We start from the raw sequence: 18,459 nt of genomic DNA, 5'->3' as shown, positions 1-18,459 counted from the left end.
CATAACTAGAGTTCTATGTCAATACCAGTTTAAATGAAATGTCATATTAATTTAAGAAACAATTTTCCCATATAAAACCCCCTCCAGTTACCACAAAGGAGAAAAATGTATATGTATACATACTGCAACTTGCCATGTTCACTAGAAAATGTACAATTATCACCGTAAGAGAGGTTTCTGCTTTGCAGAACTCTACTGTGCATTCAAAAATAGTTCTAAGAAAAGTCTCTAATCTCTCCCATTGTTAGTCAAGTGGTTTATACATGCAGAAAAAAAAATGAAAATCAGCTAGATGCATATACTATGGGAAGGGAAAATGAAGAAAGAAATCACCTCAACAACTCTTACTTTTCTCCTTTCCAAAAATCCCTTATTATTACTCCCTTTCCTCATTCTTCCCTCTGAAAAGGAAAAAAAAAGCCAGGATGCTTGCCAAACCCCACAAAAACCCTTAGGCCTCTCTCAAGCATGCAAATGTAATTTTCTACCCAGACAACACACTCTCTTTTTAATGAACTCCAAAAACAATCTGTGAATGCCCACAGAAGAGAAAAGAGGAAAATTGCAATGAAAGAAAATACAAACAGAGAGATGTGGGGGAGGGTCAAGATGGATATGGCAAGTCCAGAGTTTAAATAGACATAAAAGATAATGAAGGTGAAAGGACTGTAATCAAATAAAATGGTCTGCAGGCTGTCATTTCATACAAATTAGAGTCAGAGAAATATATGAATATTCACTTGAATAAAAATCATTCATTACAGGAGTGGCCCTTCAAGTAAAAGGATCCCTGTCAAGGCCCAACGTGGCTGTCATTCTTTGTTCCATTTTGTAACTAAAAAACAAAAACAAAAATAACTGTGTAGAGATGAAAGAGAAAAAAATAATAATTTTTCATATGCACCCACCTCTGAAACAGTCAAGAGCAGGAGCAAATTTCTTCATGACACAGCCAAATAATATGTCAAAATTAGATATTCAAAGAATGTTAATAAATGACAAGAGACACTTCAGTCAGTCACATGATTCCGATCCCTGCAGATGCACATTATGATTCAGATTTGAACAGCAGAGTAGGCCACAGGGCAGGGTGGGAGGACTTGAAGAAAAACACAATGCAAAAGGTCATCAAAATGAAAACTGTCTTCTTGCCTCAAAATTTGAAGAGAAGTTTTATGGGGAAAAAAAAAAGCTTTAAACCAATTGAGGCTGAAATAATTACAACATTTTATGATCTAACCTCTTAATGATGAATAGAACTCTTCTCCCTACTTAAGGATCAAATTGGTTGGGCTCTACACTTGTCTGGCACCATGCTGTGGGCTATTTCCTTTAATATATAACCAATCAAAGATGTATTCAGGCTTTTGTGAGACCCAAAGCTTTGCTAACTGCATATCCTAGAGCATCATGAGGTTTTTCTAAAAGGAAGCAGACAAAGCTATATACAGTGATAGCCTCCCTTGGATAGGTGATATTCAGCAGACCCTTTCTCAAAGGTAGATATTGAAACCTTTTATAATACACCAAATAGACAATTTTCCTTATAATATCTGTAGTACTTGTCTTATAATATTTATACTAATTTTTTCCTCCTTTCAATTTATAGCAACATACTTCAAGGTCACAGATGCTTAAGAAAACAAACTCTTCAAAATATGTAACTGTTAAAATACATAACAAAATACATAATTCATTGGAAAAGACCCTGGTACTGGGGAAGATTGAAGGCAGGAGGAGAAGGGGATGACAGAGCATAAGATGGTTGGATAGCATCACCGACTTGACAGACATGAGTTTGAGCAAGCCCCGGAAGTTGGTGACAGACAGAGAGGCCTGGCGTGCTGCAGTCCATGGGGTTGCAAAGAAATGGACACAACTAAGCAACTGAACTGAACCGAATATTATATTGTATCTGTATACCACAATTCATTAATCAGTTGGTGGACACTGAGTTGTTTCCACCTTTCAGCCATTATGAATAATACTGATATATAAACATTTTTATACAAGTTTCTGGGTAGACATGTATTTTCATTTCTCCTGGGTGTATGCGGAGGAGTGGAACTGCTGGTTCATACAGTAATTCTGTTTTCAACTTTTAAGGAACTGACAAATTGTTTTCTATAGCTGCTCTAACATTTTATATCCCCAACAATGTACAGGGGTTCCTATTTTTCCAGGTCCTCTCAGCACTTGTTATCATCCATTGTTTTGATTATAATCATCATAGTGGTATGAAGTGGTATCTCACTGTGGTTTTGATTTACGTTTTGTTAATGGTTGTCTTTTTATGAGCTTATTGGTCATTTATATATCTTCTTTATGGGAGCTTTTCTAGGATAGCCTAAAAGTTATTATATCAATTTGTGCTTTAACATGATGTATGTGGGAAAGTGAACAAAATACTGTTTTGTAAAGAATGTTATAAACTTGAAACAGATTTATTACAAAGATATGTCTCATTTTTCAATATAAACAAATATTTAACTCTATTTTCTGTACTCTCATGTGAGTGTCCTGGATGATGCACCTGTCATAAATAAATGAAAGTAAGACTTAATTTGTATAATACTGTTTTTTATGTTCTTTCTTAAAGTCTTGATTTAATTTGGTTACCTTAATATACTTTGTTAGGAAGGTCTTAAAAGGCTATATGATCAATCTCGGAGAAGGCAATGGCACCCCACTCCAGTACTCTTGCCTGGAAAATCCCATGGACAGAGGAGCCTGGTAGGCTGCAGTCCATGGGGTCGCGAAGAGTCGGACATGACTGAGCGACTTCACTTTCACTTTTCACTTTTCTGCACTGGAGAAGGAAATGGCAACCCACTCCAGTGTTCTTGCCTGGAGAATCCCAGGGATGGGGTCACACAGAATCAGACACGACTGAAGTGACTTAGCAGCAGTAGCAGTGTGATCAATCTCATATAGATATTGCTGTGTAATATGTGCCAATATGTACAATTACTTTCACCAATAAATCATAAATTTAACAACAGTAGAGTCTTTATGTATACCTTGTATGGTAGTTCCATAAAGATTTAAACTAAATTGTATATTCAGTTGATGACTTTTATCATTAAGCCTAATAAAGTAGTATTAGCTTTCAGTAAGTTCTTATAGATTATTGTGTTTTTAACAGTAGTTGTTGTTCAGTAGCTGAGTTGTGTCAGTTCTTTGCATCAGTTGGCCAAAGTGTTGGAGCTTCAGATTCAGCATCAGTCCTTCTAATGAATATTCAGGACTGATTTCCTTTAGGATGGACTGGTTAGATCTCCTTGCAGTCCAAGGGACTCTCAAGGGTCTTCTCCAACACCACAGTTCAAAAGCATCAATTCTTCAGCACTCAGCTTTCCTTATGGTCCAATTCTCATATTCATACATGACCACTGGAAAAACCATAGCTTTGACAAGATGGACCTGGATCAGCAAAGTAATGTCTCTGCTTTTTAATATGCTGTCTAGGTTGGTCATAGCTTTTCTTCCAAGGAGTAAGCGTCTTTTAATTTCATGGCTGCAGTGATTTTGGAGCCCAAGAAAATAAAGCTTGTCACTGTTTCCAATGTCACCCCATCTATTTGCCATGAAGTAATGGGACCAGATGCCACGATATTAGTTTTTTGAATGCTGAGTTTTAAGCCAGCTTTTTTTCTTTCCCCCGCTCTGAAGCATTTTATTTGTATGTATTACATCCCTAGAAAAAGAACCCAAGGATTTTCCCTCCTGTATGTTTTCGTCTTGCTTCTTCATTGTCCCTGATGCCAGCTGAGGTTGTCAGTACAATGGAACCAAACTGACAGGATGGGAGCAGGTTATTCTGCCATTTTTCTAGATTTTTGAATTGCACATCAAATTTGGGGCTGATCACTCCACACTTATTTAGCCTGCCTGTGAGGTTCACAACAATATTCCCAGCTCTGTGATCATCAATGATTTCAAATTCGCTAATATAACCATGCTTCATCATCACAGTTAGAAACCTGATGATGACTTTGGAGCACGGCCTAATAAGGACCTGGCGTTTGCCTCTCTTTTCGGCATTCTTGATACTCTTGAGAGCATCAGCCAGGACATTCATGTGCACCATTCAGCATGGAAAGATGGCAGAAAGAGCTAAGCCAGCTTTTTCACTCTCCTCTTTCACTTTCATCAAGAGACTCGTCAGTTCCTCTTTGCTTTCTGCCATAAGGGTGGTATTATCTGCATATCTGAGGTTATTGATATTTCTCCCGGCAGTCTTGATTCCAGCTTGAGCTTCATCCAGCCCGACATTTTGCATGATATACTCTGCATATAAGTTAAATAAGCAGGGTGACAATATACAGCCTTGACATACTCCTTTCCCAATTTGGAACCAGTCTGTTGTTCCATGTCCAGTTCTAACTGTTGCTTCTTGACCTGCATACAGATTTCTCAGGAGGCAGGTCAGGTGGTCTGCTATTCCCCCTCTTTAAGAATTTTCCAATATACTACTGGAGAAGAGTGGAGAAATAACTCCAGAAAGAATGAAGAGATGGAGCCAAAGTGAAAACAACACCAACTCTTCGTGACCCCATGGACTGTACAGTTCGTGGAATTCTCCAGGCCAGAATACTAGAGTGGGTAGCTGTTCCCTTCTCCAGGGGATATTCCCAACCCAAGGACTGAACCCAGGTCTCCTGCATTGCAGGCAGATTCTTTACCAGTTGAGACATCGGGGAAGCCCAAGAATACTGGAGTGGGTAGCCTGTTCCTTCTCCAACAGATCTTTCTGACCCAGGAATTAAACCGGCATCTCCTGCATTGCAGACAGATTCTTTACCAACTGGGCTACTAGGGATGCCCAATGTAATATTATGCAGCCATAAAAAGACAGAATGCTACAACTTCGATGAACCTTGAAAACATTAAGAGAAAGAAACCAGACACAAAAGGTCACATATTGTATTATTCCATTTATATGAAATATCCAGAACAAGCAAATCCACAGAGACAAACAGCAGATTAGAGGGGATGGAGAAAATACGTTAATGGGTACCAGGTAGTCTTCTAGGGTGATGAAAAAGTAAAGTGGTATAATTCTCCAAGCCAGGCTTCAGCAATACGTGAACCAAGAACTTCCAGATGCTCAAGCTGGTTTTAGAAAAGGCAGAGGAACCAGAGATCAAATTGCCAACATCTGCTGAATCATTGAAAAAGTAAGAGAGTTCCAGAAAAACATCTTTTTCTGCTTTATTGACTATGCCAAAGCCTTTGACTGTGTGGATCACAATAAACTGTGGAAAATTCTGAAAGAGATGGGAATACCAGATCACCTGACCTGCCTCTTGAGAAACCTGTATGCAGGTCAGGAAGCAACACTTAGAACTGGACATGGAACAACAGACTGTTTCCAAATAGGAAAAGGACTACTTCAAGGCTATATATTGTCACCCTGCTTATTTAACTTATATGCAGAGTACATCATGAGAAATGCTGGGCTGGAGGAAGCACAAGCTGGAATCAAGATTGCCAGGAGAAATATCAATACCCTCAGATATGCAGATGACACCACCATTATGGCAGAAAGTGAAGAAGAACTAAAGAGCCTCTTGATGAAAATGAAAGAGGAGCGTGAAAAAGCTGGCTTAAATCTCAACATTCAGAAAACTAAGATCATGGCATCAGGTCCCATCACTTTATGGCAAATAGATGGGGAAATGGTGGAAACAGTGAGAGACTTTATTTTTTGGGGCTCCAGAATCACTGCAGATGGTGACTGCAGCCATGAAATTAAAAGACACGTCTCCTTGGAAGGAAAGTTATGACCAACCTAGACAGCATATTAAAAAGCAGAGACACTACTTTGTCAACAAAGGTCTGTCTAGTCAAGGCTATGGTTTTCCCAGTGGTCATGTATGGATGTGAGAGTTGGACTATAAAGAAAGCTGAGCACCAAAGAATTGATGCTTTTGAAGTGTGGTGTTGGAGAAGACCATTGAGAGCCCCTTGGACTGCAAGGAGATCCAACCAGTCCATCCTAAAGGAGATCAGTCCTGGGTATTCATTGGTAGGACTGATTTGAAGCTGAAACTCCAATATTTTGACCACTTGATGCAAAGAGCTGACTCATTGGAAAAGACCCTGATGCTGGGAAAGATTGAGGGCAGGAGAAGGGGATGATAGAGGATGAGATGGTTGGTTAGCATCGCCAACTCAATGGACATGGGTTTGGGTGGACTCCAGGAGTTGGTGATGGACAGAGAGGCCTGGCGTGCTGTGGTTCATGGGGTCGCAAAGAGTCGGACATGACTGAGCGACTGAACTGAACAGTATCTATACACTGTGGATGCATCAAATGCCACTAAACTGCACACTTGAAAATGGTTACTTATATTGTGTGAATTTCATGCCAAATTTTTAAAAGGGAAAGCATCTATGTTTTTAAAAATTAGGACTTAAAATAGTATATAAACATATGTTATACGTTATGTGAGGAAAAGGAAGAGAGAAAGTGGAAAGTAAAATAACATCATTAACTACTGTAATAACTGTGAGATTCAAAGGATACCATCTAAACTGAAAAGCCACAAAGTAAAAGGTTAAGTTAAAAAAAGATGACTGTGGTCATGGTAAAAGGTATAAACATAAAAATAACCACAAGAACAAAAAAAAACCAAAACAGTCCTTTCCACATACCAGAAGAAATCTTGAAAGAATAACAAATACATGGGAACAAGCTCTCAGGAAATATAATACAGCAGTAATTAAAACAGAATATAATCATACAACAGTATGGAGACGAAACATTTTAGTTACATCAATAAATGGAAATGGGCTTAATTCATTTATTGAAAGAAAAAGATTTTCAATTGGCTTTTAATAAAATCTAAATCTATGCTATGTACGAGAGACATCCAAAACAGAGAATTAGAAATACTGAAAATAAAAGAATAAGCAAAGACAAAACAGGCAAATAGAAACAATTTTTAAAAAAGCAATCCTGATATCAGACAAAGTAGAATTAGGTGAAAATGATTAAATGAAAGAATGAAGGATATGTTATGGTGCTAAAAGTCAAAATTAAAAAGAAGACATAACAGGTCTCTATATCTACCCAGCAAAAAAGACAAAAAAACACCTATATAAAACAGAAATACAAGGAGATAAAAATAAGAAATTGACAGAAACCACTACAAGTAGAAAGCTTTAATAGCACTCATAGTAAGACAGGTGAATTGGACAAAAAACAAGAATGGATATAGAAAAATCTAATAATATCGTCCATAAGATCTTATGGAGGTATCAATATAAATAAAACACCACACTCTAATAATAAAGAATATATCTTCTTTTCAAGTGCTCATGACATGTTCACAAAACATGATCAGAAAACAGCAGCAAATCCCATAAAGTACAGAGCAATACTGAAACAACATGCTCTGATAAAGCAAGAAACAAAAAGTCCCTCTGACCTAAAAATGAAGAAGTCTTCTGTTAGAAAACTCTTTAGTGAAAGATTAAATAAAAACAGAAATTACAGGATTTCTGAAAAACAGCAAAATACTACAATAGGATACATTTAAACCACTGTTCAAATTCATAACATTAAACTCTTATATCAATAAGAATAGTGAAAATTAATTAATTATCATATCAGAAAGCTAGAAAAAGAACAAATCACAAACAGAAAGAATACACATCTAGTAAATAATAAAAATGAAAGAAAAACTAGTAAGGTAGAGAACAGAAATTAGTTATTGAAATTAATAAATTAAAATCCCAGCTCCTCGGGGAAAAAACCAACAAAATGAACAAGATAAGAGAAAACTCCACTTACAAGAGCAAAAAAAAAAAAAAAGAAGCAAATATTCAGAATAAACTTCAGACATGTACAAAGAAATCCATAAAACACTATGGAAAGAACAAAAGTGCTTGTTCAAAGATATACCTCATTCTTAGGATATCTCAACATCACCAAGATTTTAGTGCTCCCTAAATAACATAATTTAATGCAACCCAAATAAAAGTACCAAGCTGTTTTTCTCAAGCTAGATAAGTTGATATTACAGTTCATATGGGAAAATAGACACAAAAGAATAGCTAAGAAAATACTGAAAAAATAAAGCTTATGAGGAAAAATTACTACCAGATATAAAACTTGCAGTCTTTAAAAGTAAAGCAGTATAGTACCAGCACATGAGTACACAGAAAGACTAATGGAATAAAACAGCAAGTAAAGAAACTGACTCAATTTGGAAGTATATGATAAAGGTGATACTTCAAATCACAAGGACAAAGATGGACTTTTTAATAAATGGTGTTGGGACGACTGAAAAAAATATAAAATTAGATTTCTCTTCATGCCATATACAAAAATAGACTTCAAATAGATCAGGGATCTAAATGTAAAAGAATGAAACTATATAAGTACTAGAAGAAAACGTAAGTGGGTTTCTCTATAGCTTGGCTGTAAGGGAGAAGCCATAACTCAAAACTCAAATTAATAAAAGAAAATAATGTTAGATTTGACTACATAAAAATGAAAAAAATTTTGCTTGGCCTCAAACACCATAAAATCCAAAGACAAATGACACATAAAAATCAATTTAACATTCTCTATTCTTCATTTTTCTCCCAAGTGCCTAGTACATAGTAAGCACTTAATAATGATAAATGAAATTATCATTATCACCCAGCTTAGATTCCTTAGTCCATTATTTTAACTACTCTTTTGTCAATATCCCAAAACCTGTTACTCAACTATCTTTATTTGATAACTACCCGGCAAAACCTTGATCCTAGAACTATTTGTCATCTCCATACCTGATTGACAGACACTGATGAGACACAATTATGCTGACTGGTATAACTGAAAATTTGGGTTCACCAAATCTATTTGTGCTCAAAACACTGTCAGGCATTCTTTCTTGTTTAAATTTATTTATTTATTTATGCTTGCACTGGGTCTTTGTCGATGAGCACAGCCTTTCTCTAGTTGCGGGGAGTCCAACATGTTAAAGACTGAATTCAACATCCTTCCCACCCTACACTGCCCTCAACCATCCAAATACTTTCCCTCCCTTCTCCAGCCCCCTTACAGTGGTACCACCATAAGGTCAGAAACCTGGCAGTCACCCTTGTCTCCAACTGTTGCCCTACCAGCAACCCTCCCAACAGCTAATCAATCATCAACTCATGCTCACTAATTGTAGCATGTGTAGAATCCAAACAGTTTTTCACGGGTTCCTTGAACCTAGGTAAGTATTATTTTCTAGCAACTTATAGTTTTTCAAAACCCACCTTCCTGCCTCTACTCTTACCCTAATTCTTTCTGCAAACTGAAGTTAACTTTCTAATTGGCTTAAGACTCTTACAAGGCCATCTTTGATCTGACCTTAGCCATATTCTTCAACTTTACTAAATTTCTTTCTGTCTCAAAAACATCACTGTCTCATCTCTGGGACTTTGCAAACACTATTTCCTCTTTACTGAGATACTTTCCTTACACCTCTTAATCTGATTAACTCTTATTGAAACTTTAGGTCTCAAACACAACATCACTTACTCTAGGCTCTATCTTATTTCCCAGAAGAGTTAAGAACCTGCTGTCATTTGTTTCCTACCCTATACTGCCCTTGGCCCCAAGGAATTTACAATGTAATATAAACAAACACATAAAAGAAAGGAGTCTTTTTTTTTTCCTACATGGGAGTCAGAGAGAAGGTGACATCTGAATAATTTTAAAGAATGAAGAAAGGTCTAGCTGAATGATAAAGATACTACTCCCCCTCTTCCCTCGAAAATACAAACACAGGGAGGGTGCTGTCCAAACAAATATATGAACGTGTACATGTGCAAGGCATGAGGAAGGTTTGAAGGAGTGAGGTCAGAGACAAGTAATTCTGTATTATAGTGGCATCAAGTACAAGAGTGTAAGAGACAGCATTCAGAATTTCTCAAAGGTGGGCTGCAGACCATCTGCTTCAGAATCACCAGGCATCAGATTTAATCAGTCAGGACCTCTGGAATTGGGGGCCCAGTAATATGCAATTGTGGGTAATAACACAAGAGATCTTATGCACATCAAAATTTAAGAATTATATGTAATAATTTTTTTAATAGCGAGAAACTGACCAACAGCACCAGATAATGGAAGTATTTGTACAACCTAGCAACAAAGAATAACAATAATACCAGACCGAGAATCATCAGGCTGTATACTGTCACCCTGCTTATTTAACTTACATGCAGTGTACATCATGAGAAATGCTGGGCTGGATGAAGCACAAGCTGGCATCAAGATTGCTGGGAGAAATATCAATAACCTTAGATATGCAGATGACACCTCCCTACGGCAGAAAGTGAAGAAGAACTAAAGAGCCTCTTGATGAAAGTGAAAGAGGAGAGTGAAAAGGTTGGCTTTTTCTGCTCAATATTCAGAAAACTAAGATCATGGCAACTGGTCCCATCACTTCATGGCAAACAGATGGGGAAACAGTGGAAACAGTGGCAGACTTTATTTTTGGGGGGCTCCAAAATCACTACAGATGGTGATTGCAGCCATGAAATTAAAAGACACTTACTCCTTGGAAGGAAAGTTATGACCAACCTAGATAGCATATTAAAAAGCAGAGACACTACTTTGCCAACAAAGGTCCATCCAGTCAAAGCTATAGTTTTTCCAGTAGTCATGTATGGATGTGAAAGTTGGACTATAAAGAAAGCTGAGCGCCGAAGAATTGATACTTTTGAACTGTGGTGTTGGAGAAGACTCTTGAGAGTTCCTTGGACTGCAAGGAGATCCAACCAGTCCACCCTAAAGGAGATCAGTCCTGAGTTCATTGGAAGCACTGATGTTGAAGCTGAAACTCCAATACTTTGGCCACCTGATACAAAGAACTGACTCATTTGAAAAGACCCTGATGCTTGGAAAGGTTGAAGATGGGAGGAGAAGGGGACGACAGAGGATGAGATGGTTGGATGGTATCACTGACTCAATGAACATGAGTTTGGGTAAACTCCAGGAGGTGGTGGTGGACAGGGAGGCCTGGCGTGCTGCAGTCCCTGGGGTCACAAAGAGTTGGACACGACTGAGTGACTGAACTGAACTGACAGTCACCAAGATTCCTCCGGGATTAGAAGAAGGAATCAAGGTTTGTTCATTCTAAATAGAAGGTGTATCTTTGAAGCTTTCAGACAATACAGTGGGAAGGGAAATGCTTATATTCAGATATTACATGGCAAAGGGTATGTGCATGCATGCATGTGTATATGCTCAATTGTGTCCAACTCTTTGCAGACTGTAGCCTGCCAGGCTCCGTTATCTATGGAATTTTTCAGGCAAGAATACTGGAGTGGGTTCCCATTTCCTCTTCCAGGGGATCTTCTCGACCCAGGGATTGAATTTGTGTCTCTTGAGTCTCTTGGATTGGCAGGCAAATTCTTTACCAACTGTGCCACCTTGGAAGCCTGGGAACAGGTGATATTCTGCTAAATATAGCAATATAGGGACTTGGGTTGCCTTAAATTTAAATTAGAGAATAAGAGATTGCATTTTCACTTTGAGTTTTATGAAGCAGATCACACCACCTGTAATAACATATGTAAAGATTTAGCAGAGTCTGGCTCACTGCAATTAATCAATAAATATGGTTGTTATTATTTTAGAGAAAGAAAGAAACAAAGGTGGTTATAACATTTACAGTCTGAGTATTGGAAAGAATGATCACAACAGGGAAATTAGGAGAAATATCTGAGTTTGTGGGAAATAACTGGCTACACACACACATTGAGTTTGGGGTGGAAGAGAGGCATCCAAACAGAGACGCTCATTTGCTTAAAATGCAACTTCCTATCATTTCTGCTGGTTGAAATCGTGTCGTTCCTCTACCTCATTTTACCTTCTACTTTCCTTTCTGCCCCTACACCCTTTGCAATTATTCTTCCCTTCTTTAGTTCTGTAGTACATTTATATTTCTGCTATTACTCTTACTACACCCTATTTTATATCATAATTATTTTCTATATATATGTCTTGTCGACTAGATGGTGAGTTCCTTGAAAATAGGAAGAGATTAAAGTCAGGTAGATGGTTTTTGTTTTTCCCAAAGGATATTACTGGTGGTTCAGTTCAGTTCAGTTCAGTCGCTCACTCGTGTCCAACTCTTTGCGACCCCATGGACTGCAGCACGCCAGGCCTCCCTGTCCATCACCAGAGTTTACCCAAACTCATGTTCACTGAGTCAGTGATGCCATCCAACCAACTTATCCTCTGTCGTCCCCTTCTCCTCCCACCTTCCATCCTTCCCAGCATCAGGGCCTTTTCAAATGAGTTAGTTCTTCGCATCAGTTGGCCAAAGTACTGGAGTTTCAGCTTCAGCATCAGTCTTTCCAATGAATATTCAGGACCAGTTTCCTTTAGGATGGACTGGTTGGATCTCCATGCAGTCCAAGGAACTCTCAAGAGTCTTCTCCAACACCACAGTTCAGAAGAATCAATTCTTTGACGCTCAGCTTTCTTTATAGTGCAACTCTCACATTGATACATGACTGGAAAAACCACAGCTTTGACTGGACAGACCTTTGTTGGCAAAGTAATGGCTCTGCTTTTTAATATGCTGTCTAGGTTGGTCATAACTTTTCTTCCAAGGAGCAAGCACCTTTTAATTTCATGGCTGCAGGCACCATCTGCAGTGATTTTGGAGCCCCCCAAAATAAAGTCTGTCACTGTTTCCCACTGTTTCCCCATCTATTTGCCATGAAGTGATAGAACCAGATGCCATGATTTTAGTTTTCTGAATGTTGAGTTTTAAGCCAGCTTTTTCACTCTCCTCTTTCACTTTCATCAAGCGGTTCCTGAGTTCTTCTTCGCTTTCTGCCATAACTGTGGTGTCAGCTGCATATCTAAGGTTATTGATATTTCTCCCGGAAATCTTGATTCCAGCTTGTGTACAGCCTTGACGTACTCCTTTTCCAATTTGGAACCAGTCTGTTGTTCCATGTCGAGTTCTAACTGTTGCTTCTTGACCCGTGTACAGATTTTTCAGGAGGCAGGTCAGGTGGTCTGGTATTACCATCTCTTTCAGAATTTTCCATGATTTGTTGTGATGGACAGAGTCAAAGGCTTTGGCATAGTCAATAAAGCAGAAGTAGATGTTTTTCTGGAACTGTCTTGCTTTTTTGATGATCCAGCGGATGTTGACACTTTGTTCTCTGGTTCCTCTGCCTTTTCTAAATCCAGCTTTAACATCTGGAAGTTCATGGTTCACGTACTACTGAAGCCTGGCTTGGAGAATTTTGAGCATTACTTTGCTAGCATATGAGATGAGTGCAATTGTGCAGGAGTTTGAGCATTCTTTGGCATTGCCTTTCTTTGGGACTGGAATGAAAACTGACCTTTTCCAGTCCTCTGGCCACTGCTGAGTTTTCCAAATCTGCTGGCATATTGAGTGCAGCACTTTCACAGCATCATCTTTCAGGGTTTGAAATAGCTCAACTGGAATTCCATCACCTCCACTAGCTTTGTTTGTAGTGATGCTTCCTAAGGCCCACTTGACTTCACATTCCAGGATGTCTGGCTCTAGGTGAGTGATCACGCCATCATGGTTATCTGGGTCATGAAGATCTTTCTTGTATAGTGTGTATTCTTGCCACCTCTTCTTAATAGCTTCTGCTTCTGTTAGGTCTATGCCATTTCTGTCCTTTATTGTGCCCAACTTTGCATGAAAATTTCTCTTGGTATCTCTAATTTTCTTGAAGAGATCACTAGTCTTTCCCATTTTATTGTTTTCCTCTATTTCTTTGCACTGATCACTGAGGAAGGCTTTCTCATCTCTCCTCACTATTCTTTGGAACTCTGCATTCAAATGCGTCTATCTTTCCTTTTCTCCTTTGTCTTTAGCTTCTCTTCTTTTTTCAGCTATTTGTAAGGCCTCCTCAGACAACCATTTTGCCTTTTGCATTTTTACTGGTGGTTAGTATTTTACAAATCTGTCAGTAGCAGAACTTCCCTGGTGATCCAGGGGCTAAGATTCCAAGCTCCCATTGTAGGGGGCCAAGGTTTGATCCCTGGTCAGGAACTAGATCCCACATGCTGCAACTAATGGTTCAAATGTTGCAACTAAAGATCCTTCATGCCACAACTAAGACCCAGTACCATCAAAGAAATAAATATTTTAAAAAATCTATTAGGAGCAATCAAGGAAAACACCCAGCACTCTATTTACTCTAGATAAAAAACACCTAAACTTCTACATCACTATTCGCAGGGTAAACAGAAAGAACCAAGGATTTTGCATGATCCTAGCAAGACTCCTGATCCTCCTATTGCTCAACACTTACAGCTTCAACTAATTGCCTTGAGACCTTCAGGACTAATCGCACAATGCCCTTTATGCCACACCACTTCAAGAAGTCCAGAGCTCCTAGGTCATTCCTCAATGCCCAGATACTAATCCCTGTCTCTATGGGCAATGAGACAATCCTCCATATGCCTCAGCACCACTTACTCCCCTTCCCTGCTTTATTTTTCTGCACAGCACTTGCCACCACCTGGTATTTAACTGTCTGTACTCTGACTCTTAAATATAAGTTCCGTCCATACAGAGATTTTCTTTTTTTGTCTGTTTTGTTCATTGCTGTAATTCCAGAACCTAGAGTAGTCCCTGGTTACTGGTAGAGCTCAATGAATATGTGCAGAATAAATGGATACATACGTGTTAATTCAGTCAACAAATATTTGAGCACCTATAATATATCCCTAGGATACATTAGTGAACAAGAAAGGCATGGTCCCAATCCTGAGGCAGCTTACAGTTTGGGGGAAAGATGACATCAAACAAATACGACATAATTATGAGAAATGCTGTGAAGCACAGGATATGTAAAAGGGAAAACTAATCTAGCGGGATATGAATGAGGATTCCAAGCTAGAACCTGAAGAAATATATTTAAGCAAAGACTAAAGAAAAGGTAGGAATCAGGTGAGCAAGTCTGGAAGAGGAAATGGCAACCCACTCCAGTATTCTTGCCTGGAGAACCCCGTGGACAGAGGAGCCTGGTGGGCTATGGTCCACAGGGTCACAAAGAGTTGGACACAACTGAGCACACCACTACCACCAGGTGAGCAAATTAGAGCAAATGAAGATTCTAGATAAAAAGACTGTGCCAAGACCCTAAAAAGGAAATAGCTGCTTGTTTAGCAGCTTTGTTAAGAAAAAATTATATGCAACAAATTACACCTATTTAAAGTACACAATAGGTTATGTTTTGATTTATTAAGTTTGACATAAGTTTTGACAAACATACATGAAACCATCATCACAATTAAGATAATGAACATATCCATCTCCACCTTGGCACATAATAATCTGTATTTACTTAACTAATATTTATTGGTACCTAACCATGCGTCAGGCCCTGAACAAACATCGGTATATGATCCCAGCCCTTTGGTATTTAAAGATCAATATGTATCTAGCTCAAGGAAGCAAAAGTAAGCCAGTGTAACAATGTCTGGAAAAGTAGGCAGGGCCATACTTTAAAGAATATGTACCTTTGTGGTGGAGATCAGTCCTGGGTGTTCATTGGAAGGACTGATGTTGAAGCTGAAACTCCAATACTTGGGCCACCTGATGCAAAGAGCTGACTCATTTGAAAAGACCCTGATGCTGGGAAAGATTGAGGGCAGGAGGAGAAGGGGACGACAGAGGATGAGATGGTTGGATGGCATCACTGACTCGATGGACATGGGTCTGGGTGGACTCCGGGAGTTGGTGATGGACAGGGAGGCATGGCATGCTGTGGTTCATGGGGTTGCAAAGAATCAGACACGACTGAGCGACTGAACTGAACTGATGTGGCTAACCATCATAATACACAGTTATTCAAGCTTCTTGACACTCTGCATTTAAGGTGATATTTATAAACCAAAAATTTCAATGATGTTAGTTTTTTAAGTATCTTTTAGACATTACAGTTTGTATCTATTTAGTATGTCTAACTTTTAAAAAATGTGTGCATCTGTCGTTTTAAAATTTCAGGATGACAGAATAATACTTAGTATTATACCTTTCCACTTATATATATATTTTATTAAAAGACATTATAGATAGGTGGTATGACCTTGGTTTCCCAGGTGGCACAGAGGTCAAGAATTCGACTGCCAATGCAGAAGATACAGGTTCGATCCCTGGGTCAGGAAAATCCCCTGGAGTAGGAAATGGCAACCCACCTCAGTATTCTTACCTGGAAAATCCCATGGATAGAGGAGCCTGGTGGGTTACAATTCATGCGGTCACAAAGAGTTGGACCTGACTGATCATGCACACACATACTTAAAAGGCCTCATAGACCATGTTTTGTTTTTTATAAAAACAGTAATGGGAGCAAGCAAGGCAGGGACTCAAACCATGCTAGACTTGAACGGGAAGCCATAAGAAGGTAGTAAGCAGGGCAGTGACCCAGTCACAACTGTCTTTTCAGAAAGATCATGCTGGGCTTCCCTGGAGGCTCAGTGGTAAAGAATCTTCCTGCCAGTGCCAAGGACATGGGTTCCATCCCTGGTCTGTGAAGAGCCCATATGCCATAGGGCAACTGACCTGTGCTCTAGAGATCGGGAGCCAGAACTACTCGTGTGCCTAGAGCCCATGCTCTGCAACGAGAAGCCACTGCAATGAAAAACCGGCACACCACAACTAGAGACTAGCCCTTGCTCACAGCAACTAGAGAAAAAAGCCCATGGAGCAACAAAGACCCAGCACAGCCCAAAATAAATAAATAATTTAGAAAAAGAAAGAAAGAAAGATCATGCTGAGAGATATGTGAAGAATAGAGAAATGAAAGTAACGAGTAGCTTCTGGAGGAACTAGTTAAGCAAGTGCAGTAATAGTTCTGGCAAGAGATGATAACAGTTTGACCAAGGGTAATGGCAGCAGAAAGGATAAGTTTTAAACTGAGTCAAGAGATTTAGGAAGCAGGACCATCAGGACATAGTGGTGGATTAGATATGATGGGTAAGGAAAATGGAGGAGTCAAAGGTGAGTCTCAGTTTTCTGACTAAACAATTAGTTGGGTGTGATGTCATTAGCAAGATAGCAGATTCCAGAGAAGAAGATTTTGATAGAAACGGTGAGTTCAGTCTTGGACATAGTGAGTCTGATTATCCAAAGAGATACGTAAGCGGACACACCCAGAAGGCAGTTAATTACACCAAGATTGGATAGAACAGAAACAGATTGCAAAGGTGATGAAAAACCTTATTAGGCAAAGAAAAGAAATAAAAGGCATTCAAACTGGGATGGAAGAAGTAAAACTACTAACTCTATTCACAGATGGAATGGCCTTATATACAAGAAATCCTGAGGGATCTACACAAAAACTATTAGAGATAAATAAACAATTTCAGCAAGGTTATAAGATTAGTATACAAAAATCAACTGTACTAATATGCACTTGCTATGAACAAGGAAATTTTAGAAAAGCAATCAAAGATATAAAACCTTACCATCGCCCCAGAAAGTTTTCTCATGGCCCTCACCAGTCAATCCCCTCCAGAGGCAATCACTGTTCTTTTTTTAATTATTGATTTCATGTCTTCAATTGTTTTCAAAGGAAATTTGTGTCTTCTTTCAGATGCTGAATCCACTCAACATCAACTCAGTTGTGTCTGACTCTTTGTGGTCTATGGACTGTAGCCTGCCAGACTCCTCTGTCCACGGAATTTTCCAGGCAAGAATTCTGGAATGGGTTGCCATTTCCCACTCCAGGGGATCTTCCTGACCTAAGGATAGAACCCGCGGCTAATGATTGATTAGTTTTGCCTATTTTATTACTATTCGGTTATTATTTTTTACTTCCCTGGTGGCTCAGACGGTAAAGCGTCTGCCTACAATGCGGGAGACCCGGGTTCAATCCCTGGGTCAGGAAGATCTCCTGGAGAAGGAAATGGTAACCCACTCCAGTGTTCTTGCCTGGAAAATCCCATGGACGGAGAAGCCTGGTAGGCTACAGTCCATGGGGTCCCAAAGAGTTGGACACGACTGAGTGACTTCACTTTCACTTATGCATTCTGGCCATAATGATATCAAACAACATGCACTCTTTTGAATGAGGCTTTTTTCACTTCGCATAATATTTTTGAGACATACTCATGTTGTTGAACGTATCAGTAGTTTGCGCCTCTTTCTAATGTGTAGTAGTCCACTGTATGACTAAAACAGTTTAGCCATCCTTCTGTTCATGCATAATAGGGCTATTACAACTAAAGCTGCTATGGACATTCTTGTACATGGTTTTTGTTGACAATTTTTGAAATGTGCTTTCATTTATTTTGAGTAAATACCTGAGTGGAATTTCTGATCATCGGGTAGATGTATCTGTAGACCATTTTCCAAAGTGGTTAATACCATTTTGACAGGGTTAGTCGCTCAGTCATGCCTGACTCTTTGCAGTCCCATGGACTGTAGCCTGCCGGGCTCCTCTGTCCATGGGATTCTC

General features: G+C 39.0%; 2 protein-coding genes across 2 annotated transcripts in view; both read right to left on the bottom strand.

The window, feature by feature from the left end:
• ZSWIM5 (zinc finger SWIM-type containing 5) overlaps window positions 1-18,459 on the bottom strand; it is a 166,872-nt gene that overhangs the window by 105,500 nt on the left and 42,913 nt on the right. The gene's annotated exons all lie outside the window — the stretch shown is intronic.
• Window positions 3,698-4,090, bottom strand: LOC122437059 (40S ribosomal protein S15a-like). Its single transcript, XM_043461518.1, has one exon. It carries the CDS (start codon window positions 4,088-4,090, stop codon window positions 3,698-3,700), a length of 393 nt encoding a protein of 130 aa, XP_043317453.1.

Source organism: Cervus canadensis, chromosome 2, assembly GCF_019320065.1.
Source record: "Cervus canadensis isolate Bull #8, Minnesota chromosome 2, ASM1932006v1, whole genome shotgun sequence".
NCBI lineage: Eukaryota > Metazoa > Chordata > Mammalia > Artiodactyla > Cervidae > Cervus > Cervus canadensis.
This window is presented reverse-complemented; position numbering and strand designations above follow the sequence as displayed.

Excerpts from the sequence above, each read along its gene's own strand:
- LOC122437059 (XM_043461518.1), bottom strand. The coding sequence starts at position 4,090 with ATGGTGCACATGAATGTCCTGGCTGATGCTCTCAAGAGTATCAAGAAT.